The 19,038-nt window shown below is 32.6% G+C and overlaps 3 protein-coding genes across 3 annotated transcripts in view; all 3 read right to left on the bottom strand.

Annotated features, from left to right (window-relative positions):
- Positions 1-19,038, bottom strand: part of LOC113399485 (salivary glue protein Sgs-3) — a 271,041-nt gene that overhangs the window by 147,202 nt on the left and 104,801 nt on the right. The window lies entirely within an intron of this gene.
- Positions 1-19,038, bottom strand: part of LOC113399391 (optic atrophy 3 protein homolog) — an 88,159-nt gene that overhangs the window by 30,222 nt on the left and 38,899 nt on the right. The gene's annotated exons all lie outside the window — the stretch shown is intronic.
- On the bottom strand, positions 2,098-17,914 carry LOC113399392 (uncharacterized). The gene is made up of 5 exons (XM_026638511.1): positions 17,723-17,914; positions 12,933-13,040; positions 10,274-10,351; positions 6,141-6,229; positions 2,098-2,370 (listed from the first exon to the last, which is right to left on the bottom strand). The coding sequence occupies exons 1-5, from the start codon at positions 17,820-17,822 to the stop codon at positions 2,113-2,115; spliced, it is 633 nt and encodes a 210-aa protein (XP_026494296.1). The 5' UTR covers positions 17,823-17,914; the 3' UTR covers positions 2,098-2,112.

The following is a 19,038-nucleotide window of genomic DNA, read 5'->3' as shown; positions in this document are numbered from 1 at the left end:
ATTTACACCTTCTGTCCAATTTTCAACCACCTAACATTTTTTTTCACAAAGTTATAAGCAAAAACGCTTTTCACCGTCTCAGCCCCTTAACGTTCACCCCAGAGGGTTGAAAATTTTAATTTGTTATTATTTTAACGTCCGAAACCACATATCAAAAAATCATAATGATACTAATAACTTGACCTTCACGGGCTTTATTGCCTGGCCTACTAGTGTAGTATACGTGTAAGTAATGTCGGTGGAATCATATTTTCAAACATACTAATTACCGTTGCTAAGCATACTTTTTGACAAGTTTACTTGTGTAATAAAATGGGAAAAAAAACTGAATGCATCAAAGAAAATGGACAATATATTAAAACACATGGATCTCGGTACAATATATTGTTGTAAGATTATTTGAATTTAATTCGGCAAGGTTATCAAAGTTTTTGTAATGACGATAAGTGGCTGGTTCTCGTAAATTCGAGATACCTTGTTTCCTTAATGATATATTAATAGACATTTTGTAAAGACTTTTTATAAACGTCAAAAGTTCCGCATCACAAAATAACTATATAATAGATACAAGAACATGAATTTTTCTCTTCTTTCGACATAACGCCAATTTTTAAATATATTTAAAATGTGAAGCGTAGCTACTTATATGGTTGTATTGTAACCTTGTACGAAACGCGCTGTAAAGGGAATTAAATTATAAAAATAGTCTTTTCTCATTGAAACACTTCATGCGCGGGTGCTAATAAAGGTAGATTAATATATAATTTTATTTCTTGATAAAAAATTAATGTATCCTTTGCAAAAAATAAAATTACATGTTTAGTTTTTATAAAAGGCATTATTTTGGACCTAATACACACTAACAAAAAATAAAGATAGCGATGATTTTTTATACCATGCAGCTGAGTTCTACAGTTTCTGCTGCTGCTTGCGAACAGAACTCACATTAAATTTTGATCTGCTGGATGATCTGCTAAGTTCACTCACATGGGAACGAGGCTCACATGTAAACTAGAAGGCTAAACATAGGAAACGTAGACAATGCGATATTTTCATATCGCATATAAATTGTAGTAAAATTGATGTTTTATCATAAATATATAACTTTTTTTGTATAGAATAGTCTACTAGTTGTGGATGACACAATGAATGTCTAACACCGGAAGAACCACCCCCCCAATAAATATTGTCTAGATAGAAGACCCTCCTACTTCCGGCCTGTGTAAAACAAAGATCCACCCTGCGCATCTGCCCATGACTACTCCAACGCAATTTGAATGGTAGACAACGATTCAGATAATAATAAAATAATAGCGTAACGCAGCCTCTTGACCTTGCAAAAACGAGTCTAAAATTCGCAAAATGTTTTTGATGTCTTAGTGGCGAACTCAAACAACTTCTTAAGACATGATGTAATACGCAGACATTACGAGGAATCTAATCATACTCTGTAATTAAAATGGTGGATAAGAGTAACTACTGACTCACTTGCCGGTTCTCCTTGGTAGAATCTATTTTCCGAACCTTTAATTCAACACTGTAACATGATAAAGAATGTTTTTATTTGGTTTGGTTTGATTTTAATGACAATAATCTGAGACAACCAAAGCCTTTTTTAAAATTCATAAGCACAACATTGTAAAACATAAGTTAATAATATTTATTTAATTAATTAAAATTTATAGGACTTTTATAGGATATTAAATTTTCTAGTATATTGTATAGATTTATCTCTTAACGCTGAGCCAGCAATCTTTTTCACTTCTAATTATGGAAAAATGGTCAGGTTACTTGTATTTAAATTTAGACTATAATTTGGGAAGTAATAAAAAAGAAAATGTAAAAGAAACACAAAAAAATGTAATGTTTTAAAATTATTCAAAATAGATTCATATTTTTTAGGTCTATCACATTTTATTAATTAAAAAATAAAAACAATTTTAGGATATAAATATAACTATATTCACATGTGTACATGTAATACTAATTAATTTATGAAGACTCTGACGAAAAGATTAGGCACTTTTCAAATTTATTAATATTTAATATTTATCAAAATACACTAAAATATTATTTGTATTGTATCACTTTTTTCATGTTTAATTAAAACTTTTAGTTACTAATGGTCTTGTTTTTGTAATAATTTCTTAATAACCTTTGCATGTATAAGTCGGTTCCATTTAATTTTTTATATAACGTTTCTTTGTAGGGAATATCATTGTCACCTGGCTCGTAACCATCGTCTGAGTTGCCAATAAATCGCCTTAAAACTTTTTGAAAGTAATTTTGAGTTTGCACGATCACATAGTAGCAGAGCACTTGCATGCCGTTTTCATTATACACTCGCCATTGCAAGAAGCCGCGTTGATTCTGAAATGAAGAAGATAATTCAATGAATTTTTAGTAAATAGCAATCTTCTTTTTCCTCTCGTTCGTTTTTATTTATTCAAAGCTTAAAAAACAAAAACAAATATACTATACAAACACCTCACTACAATTAACCATTCTCCGCCTGTCAATAAACATGATAGTCCAGAATTGTTTATGAAAAATCATTTAAAAATCTGGTGGCTAATTTCCTGATGTAAACATATAACGTAACAGACAGCAAAAAAACTCTAATTACCTTGAGCGTTTCAAATGATGCAAAAAAATTTAAGTTGAAAAAAACACATCATATTTTTTACCAACTTTGCATATACTAAATAATAATTGTATATATTCAATAAAAATATAACATATTGGAAGTCTTATAAAATACATTAAACTAGTTATAATACAATACAATAAACGATAACGTTTAATATATCTTTCAGTCCAAGACACTCATTATAAAGCGATCTTTTGCCGTAATTGTACTAAAAACGAAATAATCCTAATGTAAAATTTACGTTTGAAGTTACAAGGTACAGATAGTCTCCCCTTTAACAACTGCGATATCCAAACAACTACATAAATGAACCTAGTACCAATATTGCATCATACCAATATAAGCATTGAACGAAAGTTGTTACAATGTAAACATTATCAATATTTATATGGGCAAACTCAAAAATCTTAAGAGAAGATTGTGGGTTCAAACTAAGGTGAAAGAAAACATCGTGAGAATACATGCATATGTCTGGTGAAAATCTCCAAAAGCACATTGGAGTAGAATGATAAAAAAAGCTCCAAATCTTATCCATTAAAAGAAAACAAGTCCAGCAGTAGAAGATTAACAAGATCGTTAACATATCTTACAATCATTCTTTAGCCGAATTTAAAATTACAATTCATACTCCCGACGAAAACAACCTGGCAAATGTTACGTGACTTTCCTCGAGTTGCAGTTGGATGAGGGCCATGCAAATCAGACACCCGACTTCAAGACGAGTAATTAATTTTAAATAGTTTTCAATAAAAGTGATATTCAACAAACAGGCTTAAAAAACGATTATAAAAATAAAAAATAAACTTTTGAAAACAAAGATCAATGTAACGATTTACATTTTGGGAACAACTGGATCCATAAAGAGTCAATATAAAGTATTAACTTCGCAACATTGTAACAGAAACAAGTTCCTAATCCTATAATATATTTATCCTTAACGATTAACCAAAAGCGAGGTTACATAAAAAAACAGAAGACGGCAATAAATGAGCGGTAAGGTTTTTATTGAACGAGAATCTTTTTAAAAACAAGCTTTATAAATAACAAAATAATCATTGTAATATTATACTTATGATATTCAATATGAGTACGATTTAAAATGTTGCAGTAATGTTCATGTCACTTATAACAGAATTATGTTTGACACAAGCAGACTAAGCAATCGGCATATGATGTTTTTCATTATCGTTACCAAGATCACAAATAGCTTGAGATCAACTTGGTTGTAGGACTTTGTGCAAGCCCCTCCAGTTTGTTGCTACAAACTTATCACATTTTCTATCAAACAACATTACTCAGTATTGTTGTGTTATAATAATTAACTTATCATTACATAGTATAAAACAACGTCGCTTAACGCTGTCTGTCCCTGTGTATGCTTTGATCTTTAAAATTACACAACGAAATGTACTACAGTATAATACACCTTAAAACGTCTAAACCTTAATATGTCTAATTGTCTATCTCTTAGTGATAATCAGCAACAAAAAGGCAGTAATAACAATTTTTTATCCTTTATTTTTTACGAGAAATAATGGCTTATTTTCGAAACGATTTTAAGCAATACAACATTAATCTTTATCTGATTAAGCACCTTAAATACATTGTGCATTTAATATAGATCCATATGGCCCTTTACAGCATGTAATTTAAATGAATATTTTCGAAGATATTACAGATTTAAAACGCGGGGACATAGCGGTTTGTATTGTCTAATGACTGAAAAACTGTGAACGTTGTCTGATTTTGTAGTATATTTAGTATCAGCATTGCACCCGTGCGAAGCCGGGGTGGGTAGCTAGTTAAGAATACAATAATAACTATTATTATGATAAATGTAATTTCTTATTTTTCATCACTCCTATAACACGTTCACAAATTTACATTTGAATAAATAAACATTGTATAATAAGATAAGGTTCACACGTGTTGAGTTATGTATTAGGAGCTACTTGACACTTAATAGACGATTTCCTCACCATGTACTGTTCGTGTTACTCTATGCGCACGCATAATCAAAAATCATTTTCAACATTGTGTCAAAAGGCGCATAAAGAAGTATAACTAAAAAATCAAATTATAATTTCTTCTATTAGAATGTTAAGCTACTGCTGGTTCAAAGGTCGTCGATATTTTTGATGTTAAATTTGTTAGTCATAGTCAACTACATTTATACAATTAAATTTTTGTTCTCTTCTATATATTATTGCATTCAGTTAACATTATTTATTAATATTATTTATCATAATAACGCACGGGCATTATCATTTGATTAAAAAATAAAAAATAAACGTGAGAAATCTCACGTCGCCATAATTAGCATGTCAACTATAAAAGTAAAGAAGAATCTTCAGCCAACAATATAGTGACCTTCGTTTAAGTATACCAGCACGTACATATAATTCAACCTTGTGGTACATCCATTCGTAATAGGGTACATAACTAGAAGTCTGACAACTGATCGAATTCTTTGACTTAATTATGAAGCTATGAGTTCAAGAGCTTTTCTTTTAACATAGTAATGTAGGGCTAATATAAAAGTGTAGTCAACATCGAATGACTCATACAAATATTTCATTATTGTTATCTTGGCCTTCATATCATATGATAATATTTTTTTGGGTGCACCGAAATATCCCATACACGATATAATTATACAAATTAAGGAAAGATACATTATTTTTTTAAATGTTTTAAAGAGTCAAGCATTTTGCATTTTACTATCAAAACACAATTCCAAAAACATCGTTTTACCATCGCCCTCACATAAACAATAAAATCTGAATACACAACTCCCAGTCAACCTTTAGAAAAAGGAAGGATTTAAAAAGAATATTTAAAAGAGAAAATGTTGTTCTTGTCTGCCTTGATAGTCACAGTCAGTGAGGACATATGAGAGTCTTTTATATTTTTTATGAAATTTAAATTATACAAGTACACGCATGCCTTGCCAGATTGTCATATTGATTGACGCTTATTACTTATTGTAGATGCTTCGCGATTAAAAGTCGTATCGTGGCTATGGATTTATAATCTTCCTATGTCTAACATATTGATATTTCATTTTATCCAATTGTATATGAGTAGTTTCTGAGATTAACGTATTCAATCATGCGAACTCTTCAGTTCTCTCTGTAATAGGCTTGTAATAGTTGTATGTTATGCCTAATCAGATTAATGTTAGAAATATCAGAAAAGAACTTCGTCAGTTAGTTTGTTACTTCACGAGCTACATAGTCTAGGCCTGGATGTATAGCTATATAAATGAAATGATAGATGGATGGACTATTAATTATACGGAGGCCACAGAGAACTTGTACATGTCTAATTAGTCTTTTGATATTTTGTATATCAAAATAATAATTACAAATGGTTTATTCTTCACGGAATAAGGACATTAACAATGTATATGGTAGGTAACAAAGTATTCGAATTATAATTATATTCAAAAGTTTTAAGTTTTTTCTTATTATTCGATTCTTCGACTTACCAAAGCCATATTAGTGGGTACCGACATGACGCTGGTGAAGGAAGTAACAGCATCCGTCTGCACCGGGCACATTACCGTTTCACATGGTTCTGCAAATAATATATACTTTTAGAATAACTTTTATGTATTCAAATTGTTTTACAATGATACTAGACTTAAAACTTAATTTTTGCGAGGATTCCTACCTTGCCCAGATTTGAATCCACAAGCAACTATTATAACTATATCATATTACTAATGTGCTATCTACAGGAATGTCGTGGCGTTTATTATCAATTAAAAATATATATATATATATAAAATAAACCAAAATAAAATAAATTATATAATGTTGTTTTTTTTGTTAAATTTTCCATTAAGCACAATTTCGATTCGTGACTACCTTGGTAACCAGTTTTAAAGTATGGTATAACATTGAAATGTTGGAATTACGACACAAGATTATTCTTTTTTTTAATTTAATTTACAACATCCACGGGCTCACAGTTGCCCGTGCCTTTTTTTACATTTTATTTTTATAAATTTTGGCGTTATTTTATATATTTTTTTCTTTTTCTTGGAAGACGTGGCCCACACTGACACTTTTTTTTTTCAATTTAAAATAATATATAAATAATCCATAATAAATAATATATATAATATATAAAAATACTGTATATAGTAGTTGTTTTTTTTTTATCCTAATTACTGCAATCCAGCGGGTCCTGCTCCGTGCTCGATCAGAGAGAGTACAGCCTCGGCGACTCTGATGTCGCGTTTATGTATAGATGTCTTGAGGCTGTGCTCTAGGATGGTCTTTTCTGAAACACCCGCCACTCGGCCGATGAATCTGCCGATAGCGTCGCTCCCATCGTCCATGTAATAGACACAGGTGTTAGGTGAGTGGACGATGGGGCATGAGTACATGTTACGGTAGACCTCGTTAATGGCGTATGCGACGTCCAAGGGGTTTCGGTGCGTACAGGATATCTCACGGGTGATGTTAGTTGTCAGGCTTGGTCGGCAGTACCTCATTTCGAACAGATTTTCTCTGTCGATATAAGGCAACTGGTTGATATCTCCGATGAGGACCACCTCGCTAGCTCCGGACAGCTGTGCCGCCATTACTATGGCTCCGAAGTGGTTTATGAAGGCTTCGTCGACCGTAAGACGGTTACATTTTATGCTCTCGTTGAACCCGTTCAATAGCAACCCACGAGAGGTGCGTCGACCCCCGGACCTTCTGAGATGGACTTTGCCATCGCGAGTATCCTGTCGTCTAGCATTACTCTCGTGCATCTGGCCACTACTACCACTGGGTCTCCTGTTGGTGTGAAGAACCTAGGGAATGCGTCTTTTCACCCCTCATCCTCAACCAGGCCCACGAATCCTTCTGCAGCTCTGTAAGCAGCCATGTACCGCCCCGACATTTTCCCTTTGATAACTTGGGATGTGTCATTGTTGTATATGGCCGCCTCGGCTTCTTCAAGCTCCACCTCCAGCAGCTTTTCGTTACCGCGTCGGTGGCCGTCACAATAACCCGGAATTCTAGGAAAGCATTCACTGCATGGTCTCGAGGGTTTGTCGCTGGTCTCAGCTTTGGTGGTATTACTTGACCCTTATCGGCCCTTGTTAGATGGGCGCATGTTATTTTGGGCTTTCCCGGGCCGTTGACCATCAGGAATTTCCTCATTGACTGCGCCTGTCGGTTCGATGAAACCGACGGGCCGGGGTCTGATTGCGGTGAGTGCGACGTCTTGTTCTTCGGAGATACCAGTTCGCGGATTAAACACGTCACCGCCGTCACTGCAGATCCAGGGCTCGGCCGTCTGTCTCGAAGGCACTTCGGGGCCTGGGCCGTTCTCTGCGCCGCTATTTTAGCTGCAATCGCTCAGATCCGTTTAATTGGGACTCGATGGTGGCCGGCTTTGCACTGGGGAATGTTGTTGGGACCTCGGGTTTCAGGAAACTCAGGTCTTCCCCCCTGTCCTCATATGCGATAACCTCATCTTTTTTCGAGGCTAACAGGCAGCCAAAGCGGACAGCAATGTCACCTGTTTCAAAGCCCACTCTCATGGCGTCCACGCTTATCGTACTTGGGTTCCCTCCGAGGTCCTCCTCGCCCATCTTCGAGAGCATTGTGCACGCCATTGCAAAGGGGGCTTCCTCTTCCCGTTCGAAGAGTGCGACCACTTTGTTTCGTAGTCGCATCAGTCGACAGGTCAAAGCACCCGGTATTTGCGTTGTTAGTGCGTCGATAGTGGTCCGCTTGATGCTAACTTTGGAAGTGCTCCCTTTAATGAGTAAGACTATTCCAGGAGACACAGTCAAGCGATCTGATTCCTCCGGGCAACAGAATCCAATGCCCACCCTCTCAGTATCTCCACTCATAAAGAGAGCCACACCTTTGATTTTGATGCCCGGTGTACCACGTTCACGTTTTGCAACAGCTCCGTGAACGCGGTGTATTGAGTGGGCTGGTTGGACGTGATGGGCTGGTCTCTCTTTACGAGCAATCCCCGTAGAGTATGTGGGACAGCCTGTAGTTTTTGCCTAAGGGTGTTACCGGTGGCCCGGGTCTGGCTTTGCTGGGAAATTGACATCGGATTTGTATTTTGAGTTTTGTGTTGTGTGTTTTGTGGTGTGGTCTGTGCTGTTGAGGGTATTGTATTTTGAATTTGTGGTTGTGGGAGGGTTAAAGATGGTGGCGACAGTGGAGGCGATCCGTCTCCACTTGAGTCGCTGGGTCGAGAGGAAGAAGGGCACACTCATCTTCAGGATGACACAGGTACTTACCGGGCACGGATGCTTCGGTAAGTACTTGCACGGAATAGCGCGGCGGGAGGTGTCAACCTCCTGCCACGAGTGTCATGCGCAAGTCGACATGGCGCACCACACCAAAAAAAAAAGGGTTAAAGATGGTGCAGCGGAAGAACTATTTGTTTTTGCAGCTACTTGGGTGGCTTTTCTGGCGAATGCGTGGAAAGATGTTCTTGTATCCTCCTTCTCCATGACGGTTTGGAGAGAAGACTGGTCCAGTCTGGTTTGAATCTGGCTTTCCAGTTCCTGTCACTTGGGCATTCTAGGATTATGTGGAGAATTGTTTCCTCGCATTCGGGGTCACAGACGCAAGAATTCTTACCGGAAGCAAAGATTCCATCTTTGCTTCCGGTCAGAATTTGAGTGTCGGTTGGTGTTAGTACCGATGTTCTTACCAATTTTTTGGCTTTCTTTATGTCTGGTACGAATAATTTAGTGACTGACCCGGTTTGTGAGGAGTCGTAGCGTAACTGCCACCTTTTGCCAGTCTCCTCTCGTATCTGCCTCCTCACATACGATATTGGGACTTTATCGTAGTCAGGAGCCGTCTTTTTTGTGAGAGCTGCTTTTTTGGCTAGCTCGTCCGCTCTCTCATTGCCCGGCGTTCCTACATGGGTCCGTAACCAGAAAAACCGCACAGTTCTTCCCTCCTCCTGGATTTCTCGTATGCACTCCTTCATCTCAAGGGCCAAAGGAAGAGTTAGCAATGGACACCTTAGTAGGTCAAGCGAGGATCTTGAGTCGCTCAAGATGTTAGTAGAGCGTTGCTTCGATTTCTTGACCATTTTTATTGCTCTGAGGAGTGCATACATTTCCGATTGGAAGACGGTGTTGTGCGGTTCGAGACGGAATGTGATTCAGGTAAAAGTTTTGATGTTCATTGAAATTCAGTGAGAACAACGTTTGAGATCTATTTTTTTAAATTTAAAATACAAAATTAATAAACTGTCTATTTATTAATAAAAATGGTGATAGCAGTATTTATAAAATTTAGAGTATCTGTAATCATGTGGTTATTGTCCAGCTTAGGGTCATTTATTGATATTATCGTTAATCATACAGTTATATTAAATACAGTTCCTCAGTAACATTATGAAAAAAAATAAACACTTTAAAATTTTAAAAAGATTCATGTAAAAATACCATCTCTTATTGTATACCTAATTTCAAATTAATTTACATAATTTATTTAGTTTTATATACGAGAATATTATAATTTTTAATTATCTTGCTTATTGGAAATAATTTAAGCTGACCCAGACTTGCAGACCGGGACTTGCAGCATTCATATGCGTATATGAGTTATACTAGTATATATTTGAATTATACTATACCTGGAGTCACTGATGTTCTGGCGTGAATGAAATTTATATTTATTGTGACATCTTGATCCAGTTGACGTGATACAAAATCTAAAACAGAAGATGTTATGTAAGTTTTTTGAAACACAGCATCTCTTTACGAGTAGGTACCTATGTAAATTTTAAAGAAGTGAAATTAGTAACAAGTGACTTGCGTAAAATGACTATCTACACAGCTTCTATTCCGTTAATCTTTATGTCTCAGCTGTCGTAAGAAGTGGAATTTGTTTCCATTACTACTACTTACCATTTTTTTTTTAAAGTAAATTATTATACATATGAATAACCTATAAATATTATTTTCAAAAAGTTTAAACACATGTTTCTAAAGCTTATAATGTCTCAATTGTTTCATTGGTAAGAAAATCATAAAGAAAATATATATATTAAGTAAAACTTACTATATATGAATAAGTCTTACAGCTGTAATTGTAGTTAACACGGGAATAAAAATACAACAACAATACTAATATTTTTTCTTAGAAATGATAATAAGTCATTAGAGTTATTATGAAATAACTAGACATACTTAGTTAATATTTGAGGACGTACGGAATTATTATTGGAAATCCCCGAGCTATTCTAACGTAAGAAATGTAAATTTAATTCATTTCTTGTGTATGAAATAAGTTATAAACCCAGTATAGAAACGAGTTCCTATAAATTTGCATGTTAATTAGTTGGCTAAATTTTTAAAAATATAAAATAATAAATGTAAAATCTTTAAGAATTGAATTATAAGTCTTTAATAGTTGGTCTCACAGTTTAAAATACTTAATGTTAAAAAAACCGACAGTCTCGATTACTAATAATACAAATAAAAATATCTAAATTCTGATAAACGGATGTTGATAAAACAACATGAATGACCGATATATACAACATTAATAACGATAGATCTATTTATAAAATTACTAATGGTATATTGGCATATTGCTTTCGTAAAATCCAAAGTAATTAGGAACAGGTACATATGTACTTGCAACTATATAGGTACTGGTCTGTGACAACATTTATAAATAGTTTTGAATTTTTAAATAACCAATTATATTCAATATTGTAACGCTATTTATTATATTAAAAACTTAGGTTTGATGTTTAACATTGTGAAGTTGTTTTTTTTGCTTTGACTTAATCTAAGAATGTGTTTTAAAAAGTACTACTCTTATATAAAGATGGAATAATTTAAACCATAACATAACAACATACAAAATAATACATTTTCTTACGTATTCGTACCTACTAATAGAAATGAAATCACGAAAATATTAAGAATATGTTTAGTTTATCATTTTTTTTTGTATTTTGATTATATCTTAATTAAACAAACAGCTAATAACACTTTCCATTATCACAATTTTAATTAATAATAACGAAAAATATCACTGCAATCGATAAGTAACAGTCATTTTGATCGTCGTTGTAGATAAAAATTTAACAACAGCCATGATAAATTTAAGAATGAATAGTGTCGGATTCCTGTTATCTTATTAAATACGAATGTATATAAATGACTCTTATGATCATTAGAATTATTTTGTTGTAATAAAAAGATTAACATTTTAAAGAGGACGTTCCCACTTATACTACGTAAAAAAAACATAGGAAAACTTAAGTACTTATATCCATTTTTTTTTTCAAAAAGTATTTCTACTTTTATTAAAATTGTTTTTATTGATAGCAATGAAACTTGATAGTATTATTCAAAAAATCAACTATATATGTACTTATTATACATATTTAGCTGGTGTGAGTCCAAAACTAAATATGTATTTGCGGAAAAAGTGTCTCAGGTCGATTTAGAACAACCTTCCTGCTCATACTGCACTGGTTAAATAGGCGATGTAATCCCACTGACGTTTTTTTATGTTGACTACCACCGCTTGCGAAAGCTGATTCCACAGGATGATTGTGCGAAGTAGAAAAAACCTTAAAAATCGCGCTGTTGGTTATTTTTGGATGTCTATGGGTAGTGGTAGTCACGTTCCAACAGGTCAGCTCGGTTGCCACATATACCTACCAATAAATATAAAAAAATATCAGAAAACTTCTCAAGCCTGTCAATGAACTTTTTTAATAAAATTATATAAAATATTTAAATTAAATAATTTGTGAATTATTTGAAATACAAAAAAAAACGTTTAAAGTATAACACCTCTCCTTATTGCCTCCATTGTTGGCAGGCGGCTTAGTTCGTTTTTAGCCCAGGGGATCGGAATTGCGATGCAACGGGGAAATGCTGCTAGCATTCTTGCCACCATTCCAGGCGGTCATGATTTATACAGTAACTAATTTTAATTCATATTTGTATATATATAAGTACTTGAATGTCAGTAATTCTTATGTATCTAAATTTAAATAAATTTTATAATCCTTCTGCGTAAGTAAAATGTCTTTAATATCTTTTAAGAGACGAATGATTAATTTTGATTAGTCATATGAAGAAGTCGTTGCAATTAATATCTGTCATATTTTCAGATACAATTAAAAAAAATATATCATATCTGTTATGTACAAAAAAAAATGGTGGACAGAGGAGAAAAAGGTGAAATTATCAGTTTTATCTGTATCTATCTATACAAGGATAATACATATTTAACAATTTTCTTTTAGGCAAGAATGCAGAACTTACCAGCATAAAATTCAACATTTACTGGAATTTCCTCTCCTAGTGTCACGTAACATGGGAGCCTCAGGCCACATCCTTCTATGTTCACACTTTTTAAATCGTAAGCCGACCCTGAAACAAGTTTATTGTCATTATTTCAATAATTGTCAGGGTTTTACAAATAGTATATATTGTTGTGTAACCATATGTGTACTGGTTAATAAACAGCTATTAAATATTGTATGCAGGTAATACGTCGTATTTACTGCAGTTATATAAGTATTTTATATATGAGACTATAACTTATAACCTATCTACTTATATAACTATATTTAATCAACTGTTTGTAATGTATTAACGCTTAGGAAAAATATTCAGATATTTTATGATATTTCTTATTTAAGAATAAGAAATAATAATAAATATTTTGGATTAAATTTGCATTGTAAACGAAAACTTCAAGCTTTGGTTCCCAAAGTAAGTATGTACTTTTGGGAGTTTATAAGTAATAGAAGATCTATAAATGACCTTTTATCTAAGATAACTTACAAAAGTTATCTAATAAGTATAATTAATTGAGATTGTATTGATGTAATACGTAATTAAGTACCTATCTACCTACTTCATACTTTGGATTTGATAAAACAATCTCTTAAAAAAATACTGCATTAAATAATTCAAATTATATATGCAGTAAATGCATCAAAAATACATTTAAATACATATACATATGTATCTATGTATATAAACTAGTAGATATCTGTTATCTTATTATCAGTTAAGAAGCATTAAATAGTATTAGTAATGGGCGGTACCGCATATTTTTTCCTATTATCATAATTAAAATTCTTAACTTCGTAATACATGGCGTCATTCAATTCTAGAAATTTAAAGAATAACGAAATTCTATTCGTGAGAAAAGGAAAGTTATTTATGCTTATCCGTAGTTCAAAGTATATGTAATTATATTAATAAATTCCGGCTTTGCTGTAAAATTATTATTTTTAGTAATTTACACCTTGCTATAAGCAATACGGTTGTATAGAAATGTTCAGATACCATTCGTCATAATTTCAATCAATCAGGACAGTAGGTTTTATATATTAAGAGTTCTCTTTGTACTTCCATGGGGTTCAAGCTTGCTTCAGACAAATTCAGCTTAGTGGTTTAACTGTCGTAGCGTAACAAACAGACAGCCTTACTTTCGCATTTATAATATTAGTGTATAGTATAATGAACAAGTTCAATGATTTTATTGAACTTGTTCATATTGAAACTGGCGCTTTGGACCTTTGATTTTTGCTATTATATAAAATCGGGCGCGTTTATTGGACTAGGATTATTATTATTAATGCAAGACAACAACAGACAGCTTGTCTGTTTTGCGACAATGATGGTATTTAAAACCACATTGATATAAGATCCAGCCCCTTTGTTGTAGAATACATAAAAAGACATTCTTCTTACGAGTTCATTGTGTTACTAAGAAAATTACGTTACTATATTGTCCTGTTTGTTAAGGTTACGATATTAGAAACTATATTACTAGCATGATCGCGTTACTTTATTTTTTTATATAGTATAGTTAGTTCATTCAACCTTCATCCTTCAAGCCGGAACACGATAACATTAAGTATTGAATATATGATGATTAGTAAATATTCAGACAGGTTTGCACAAAGCTCTATTATTTAGATATAAAATAGATATTATGATTGTAACTTAAAATATAGGCACATGCATGATACTGCGAAGTTTTCTGTAGGCCTCAAATTTCCTATTACATTGTTTTAATATATATCCAAAGACTTAGCCAGCTTTAGCGAAATAATAGTATGAAAACAGTCTTTGCATGAAACACTCTCATAGTCCAGCCATTTTCAACAAAATATTAAAAAAAATTATAAGCAATCCGTCTTTTATTGTTCTTTAAGTGTAAACCGTATCAAAATCCATAGAGGTGGAGGTGTATATTCACTAACATAATATTATAGACAAGATTTAACAATATACATAGACACAATGCAACAAGATGTGCCGCAAAGCTCTTTCGTACTATGATTGAAAGGACAGATTAAAGCTGGATTACAGATGTGCGATAGCCTTATTAATTGGTTTTTATAATCACATTTTACGTTATTGTTTTCTAAGTATTAATAAGGGTTCCTTCATATAGTAGTCTAATGAATATACATAGGTATATCATTTTAATACGAAACCGTTTTATTAGTCAACAATAAAATGTTCATATAAATTAATATATTATATACAGATAATGATGGAATTCACAGCCTGAATTTGACAATACTCCATATTTATCCATTAAACATTTTTAAAGGCTACTATTGAAATAACAATCAAACTCAATATAAAAAAACGTAAACAAAATTTGAAAACTTAAATATAAATCACGGCTACTTATCAGTAGCTATAAAGTGTATTCATAATGCTCAGTTATCAGAAGTTAATTGTCAATATAAAGTATTGGTTTATGACCCTTCAAATTATTTGATTTATAAATATTTAGATATAAATAGAGAGATTACGAAAGTGTTGTGTTATCTTTATGACATTAGATCTACTATATCTAATAAACTCAGAGGTTTACGATATAGAAATATATCTAATTGATTTTTAATATTGTCACTTAGAGCCTTTGTTTGTATATAAACAAACGATATTAGTTTTGCAAAAACAAGCGTATTAAAAGGATTATTTTATATCAGTGAACATTTATCCGCTTAAGATACGTAGGTACTCAGTTGAAGTTAAAAGTTATACGATAACTTAACATCCGGCTTGTCTTAGGATTACGAATATTATTTATCATAACTAGATTTTTCGTGCATGCAAAATCAAAGATGTCTGTACCTATTTGTATTTTTATCGCGTTTTTATGACAAATGAACTTTGAGTAGGTTATCGAAATTTGGTAAGTATAATATAATTTGAGTTTGAAAATATTTAAATATAACTCACGATAATATATTTTTTATCTTCATCTTTTCTTTGTGCTATTCGATAATCTTTGTAGATATTTAACTGCTATAGAAATCAGAATATATTAATAACAATTTAAATTTAAGATTTCAAGCAATACAGTTACTTATATTTTTACAATGCAGTAATATACCTACTACATACACTGTTTCATTAGGTATCGTAGATCCTGTTTTTGGAATTCAGATAAAACTTATTTTAATGTCTTTCCCAATGTAGTCACGGAGTCCCTTCACTGAACTGAAAGTTTCAATAAAATTGAGTGACAGAATTAATTTAATTATTATTATTTATGATAAATGTTTCAACAAAACAAGAGTCATTACGTTTCATGCTCAAATTGATATAGCAACCTCATGTAATCAGTGTCGACCCGATCATATTAGCAAATTAGCCGAGAAGGCTCATTGGGATACTTTAGTTTCATGTACCTACCACAAGTAAGGGTTTTATTTTGTGTCACCTTTTTTTACAAATCCACTAAAATCATATCTTTATCTTTAAAATATTGTAAATGGTAAGATAACCGTAATTAAAGCGCCTCCCTCACGAACGAAAAATAACTTTAAGAGCTGTGTATTATTTTAAGTAATTTTAGAACATTTTTTTGGGAATAGAAGCAGTTGGCAAGTTATATTTGCTTTTTGCATATGGAGCCATACTCAAGGTCTAATTAATAACGTTTGGTAGGTCACAATTACATGAAAGTGAACTATCTAAAATATGTTTTTACGATATACTCAAAGCATGTGTCTGGTCTCAGATATCTGAAAAATATTATTAAAAGTATAAAACCTCGCCTTATTGCCCCCACTGGTGGCAGGAGGGCTGGTTCGTTTTGTGTCCAGACGATCGGAATAGCGAGCGAACGGAGAAATGCTTCTAGTATTCTTGTCACCATTTCACCCGGTCAAGATTTATACAGTAAATATTTTTAATTTATATTTGTACATATTTAAGGACTTTAATGTTCATAATTCTTATGTAATGAAAATGGTAGATATCATGTAAAATATAAATATATGTACAAACAACATGAAGTATATATTCGCAGGTTCAAGAATAATGTCGTGTCACCATTTATGTAAAAATCAATACCTATTTGAATTTTTGCCACTTATTTTCCAACTAAGTTAAGATTGCTTATTCATTTTTGTATTACACAATTTGTATATTTTAAAAACGACAAAATTAAATTACCAAAAATAGAGCACTTATCACCCGTAAAACAAAAAGTTAGAACATTAGCCCGTTAGAACATTCATGAATGAAGTTCGTAGGTTGAATTCTGGGTACATAGGGTGCACGGGAAAAATGGGCACTAAACTGAATTGACATGTGCTTAAATTAACCTAATTTCTTATAAATCATCAAGTGCTCGTAAATGATGGAAAACGTCATGAGGATACGTGTATGAATGGGTAATATCTAAACCGCTTCTAAAAGGAGGAGACCTAGAGGATAATCCAACAGTTGGATACAATTAAAAAAAACTCTTTTATGTCTTGGTTTACGGATACGGTTCTTTGATTTGATTTCGACACAGCGGCCATTTTCTTCACCGCTGACTACGACATTAATTGATTACACAAAGGCACAAAAATCTTCAACTTTAGTAGATTTCAATTTGAAACGTTCGGTTAAAATATTTGGCCGATCAAGTTTGAAAAAGATATCATTACACAGAGATAAAGTCACTCTCTTATTTATTTTTATTAAACCGATATATCTAATATCTTAAAGTATACGTTACATTTACCTAAGTTGGATATAGAAGGAAATCAAAATTAACAGTTACAGTATTTTGAACTTACCGCAATCCTCAAAGACAACTGAGGCGCGGGCGGTTACAACAATAAAGTGCAGCACTGCTAGACACAAAAACAACATTCGTACCTCACTAAATGATTGCATATACCACAATTGGTCGCACTGAAGTTTTTTACTGAAATATATCACAGTACCAGGCGATTACCTATCGTATGAGATAACATTTTCACAGCCGCTGGCATTCTGATGCATTAGAGGAAAGGGTGATAATCGCTAATCATAATTAACATGACAAAAATTAAACAAGCTTGACGATAAGGCTATGTATTAATATATTTCAAAGAAATAATTAATTATTATTATTTAGCCTAGGTTTTGAATTCTTAATGTAAGATTACTAATTCTTACTTAGACGAGTCTACATAATATGTTCTATTAAATACACTAATTTGGGAAATGATCAAAATAAAACTAAGTTAAATTAAATTATATACTTTTCTTTTGATAATGCAATTTGGTGTTAACTACTTCGAACCAAAACTTTTTTGAACTTATTATAGGGCAGGCAAGCACAAAATGACCGTACAATCCATATTATTAATATTATAAATGCGAAAGTAACTCTGTCTGTCTGTCTGTCTCGCTTTCACGCCAAAACTACTGGACCGATTTAATTGAAATTTGGTACACAAATAGTCTAGAGCCTGAGAAAGGACATAGGCTACTTTTTATTTGGAAAAAAGTGCTGTAAAGGGTTGCAAAGGGGGATGAAAGGTTGTAAGTTGTTGAAAATATTGTCGTTTTTAGAATTAGAAGCACAAAACTTATATTTTAGGCTACACTTATAAACTAACATATCATGACACCCACGAAATTCTACCCCTAAAGAGGTAAAATAGGGGCTGAACGTTTGTATGGAATTCCGTAATTTTTTAAGTTAGAAACACGAAACTTCATTTTTGGGTACTGATTAAAAATGAGTAAATACGTATTAAAGTGTTTTTTAAATATTCTACTACTAAGGGGGTGAAATAAGGGTTGAAAGTTTTTATGGAAGTCGTCAATTTATAAGCTAAAAATATGAAACTTTATTTTTGGGGTACTGATTAAAAATGATTAAATACATATTTAAGTGTTTCTAGATATTCTACCCTAAAGGCTGAAATTCACACCAATGTGGTATACAAAGAGGTATTCCATTATGGTAATATTTTAAGTAAATTTGTAAATATATTCATATTGTGCGCGGGCAAAGCCGCGGGTAACAGCTAGTTTATAATAATAGGAACACTTTACTTGGTGGTGAGGCATTTTGCAAGCTCGTTTGGGTAGGTACCACTCATCAGATATTCTACCGCCA

Source organism: Vanessa tameamea, chromosome 19 (assembly GCF_037043105.1).
Source record: "Vanessa tameamea isolate UH-Manoa-2023 chromosome 19, ilVanTame1 primary haplotype, whole genome shotgun sequence".
Classification (NCBI taxonomy): Eukaryota; Metazoa; Arthropoda; class Insecta; order Lepidoptera; family Nymphalidae; genus Vanessa; species Vanessa tameamea.
Note: the sequence above shows the minus strand (reverse complement) of the source record. Positions and strands in the feature narration are given on the sequence as shown.

What these genes read in the sequence shown, in the direction of transcription:
- LOC113399392 (XM_026638511.1), bottom strand. Translation starts at nt 17,822, where the DNA reads ATGCAATCATTTAGTGAGGTACGAATGTTGTTTTTGTGTCTAGCAGTG. An exon ending in AGTTGTCTTTGAGGATTGCG is followed by an intron (nt 13,041 to 17,722) that starts GTAAGTTCAAAA and finishes AACTTGTTTCAG; the next exon opens with GGTCGGCTTACGATTTAAAA. An exon ending in AAATGTTGAATTTTATGCTG is followed by an intron (nt 10,352 to 12,932) that starts GTAAGTTCTGCA and finishes CTTCTGTTTTAG; the next exon opens with ATTTTGTATCACGTCAACTG.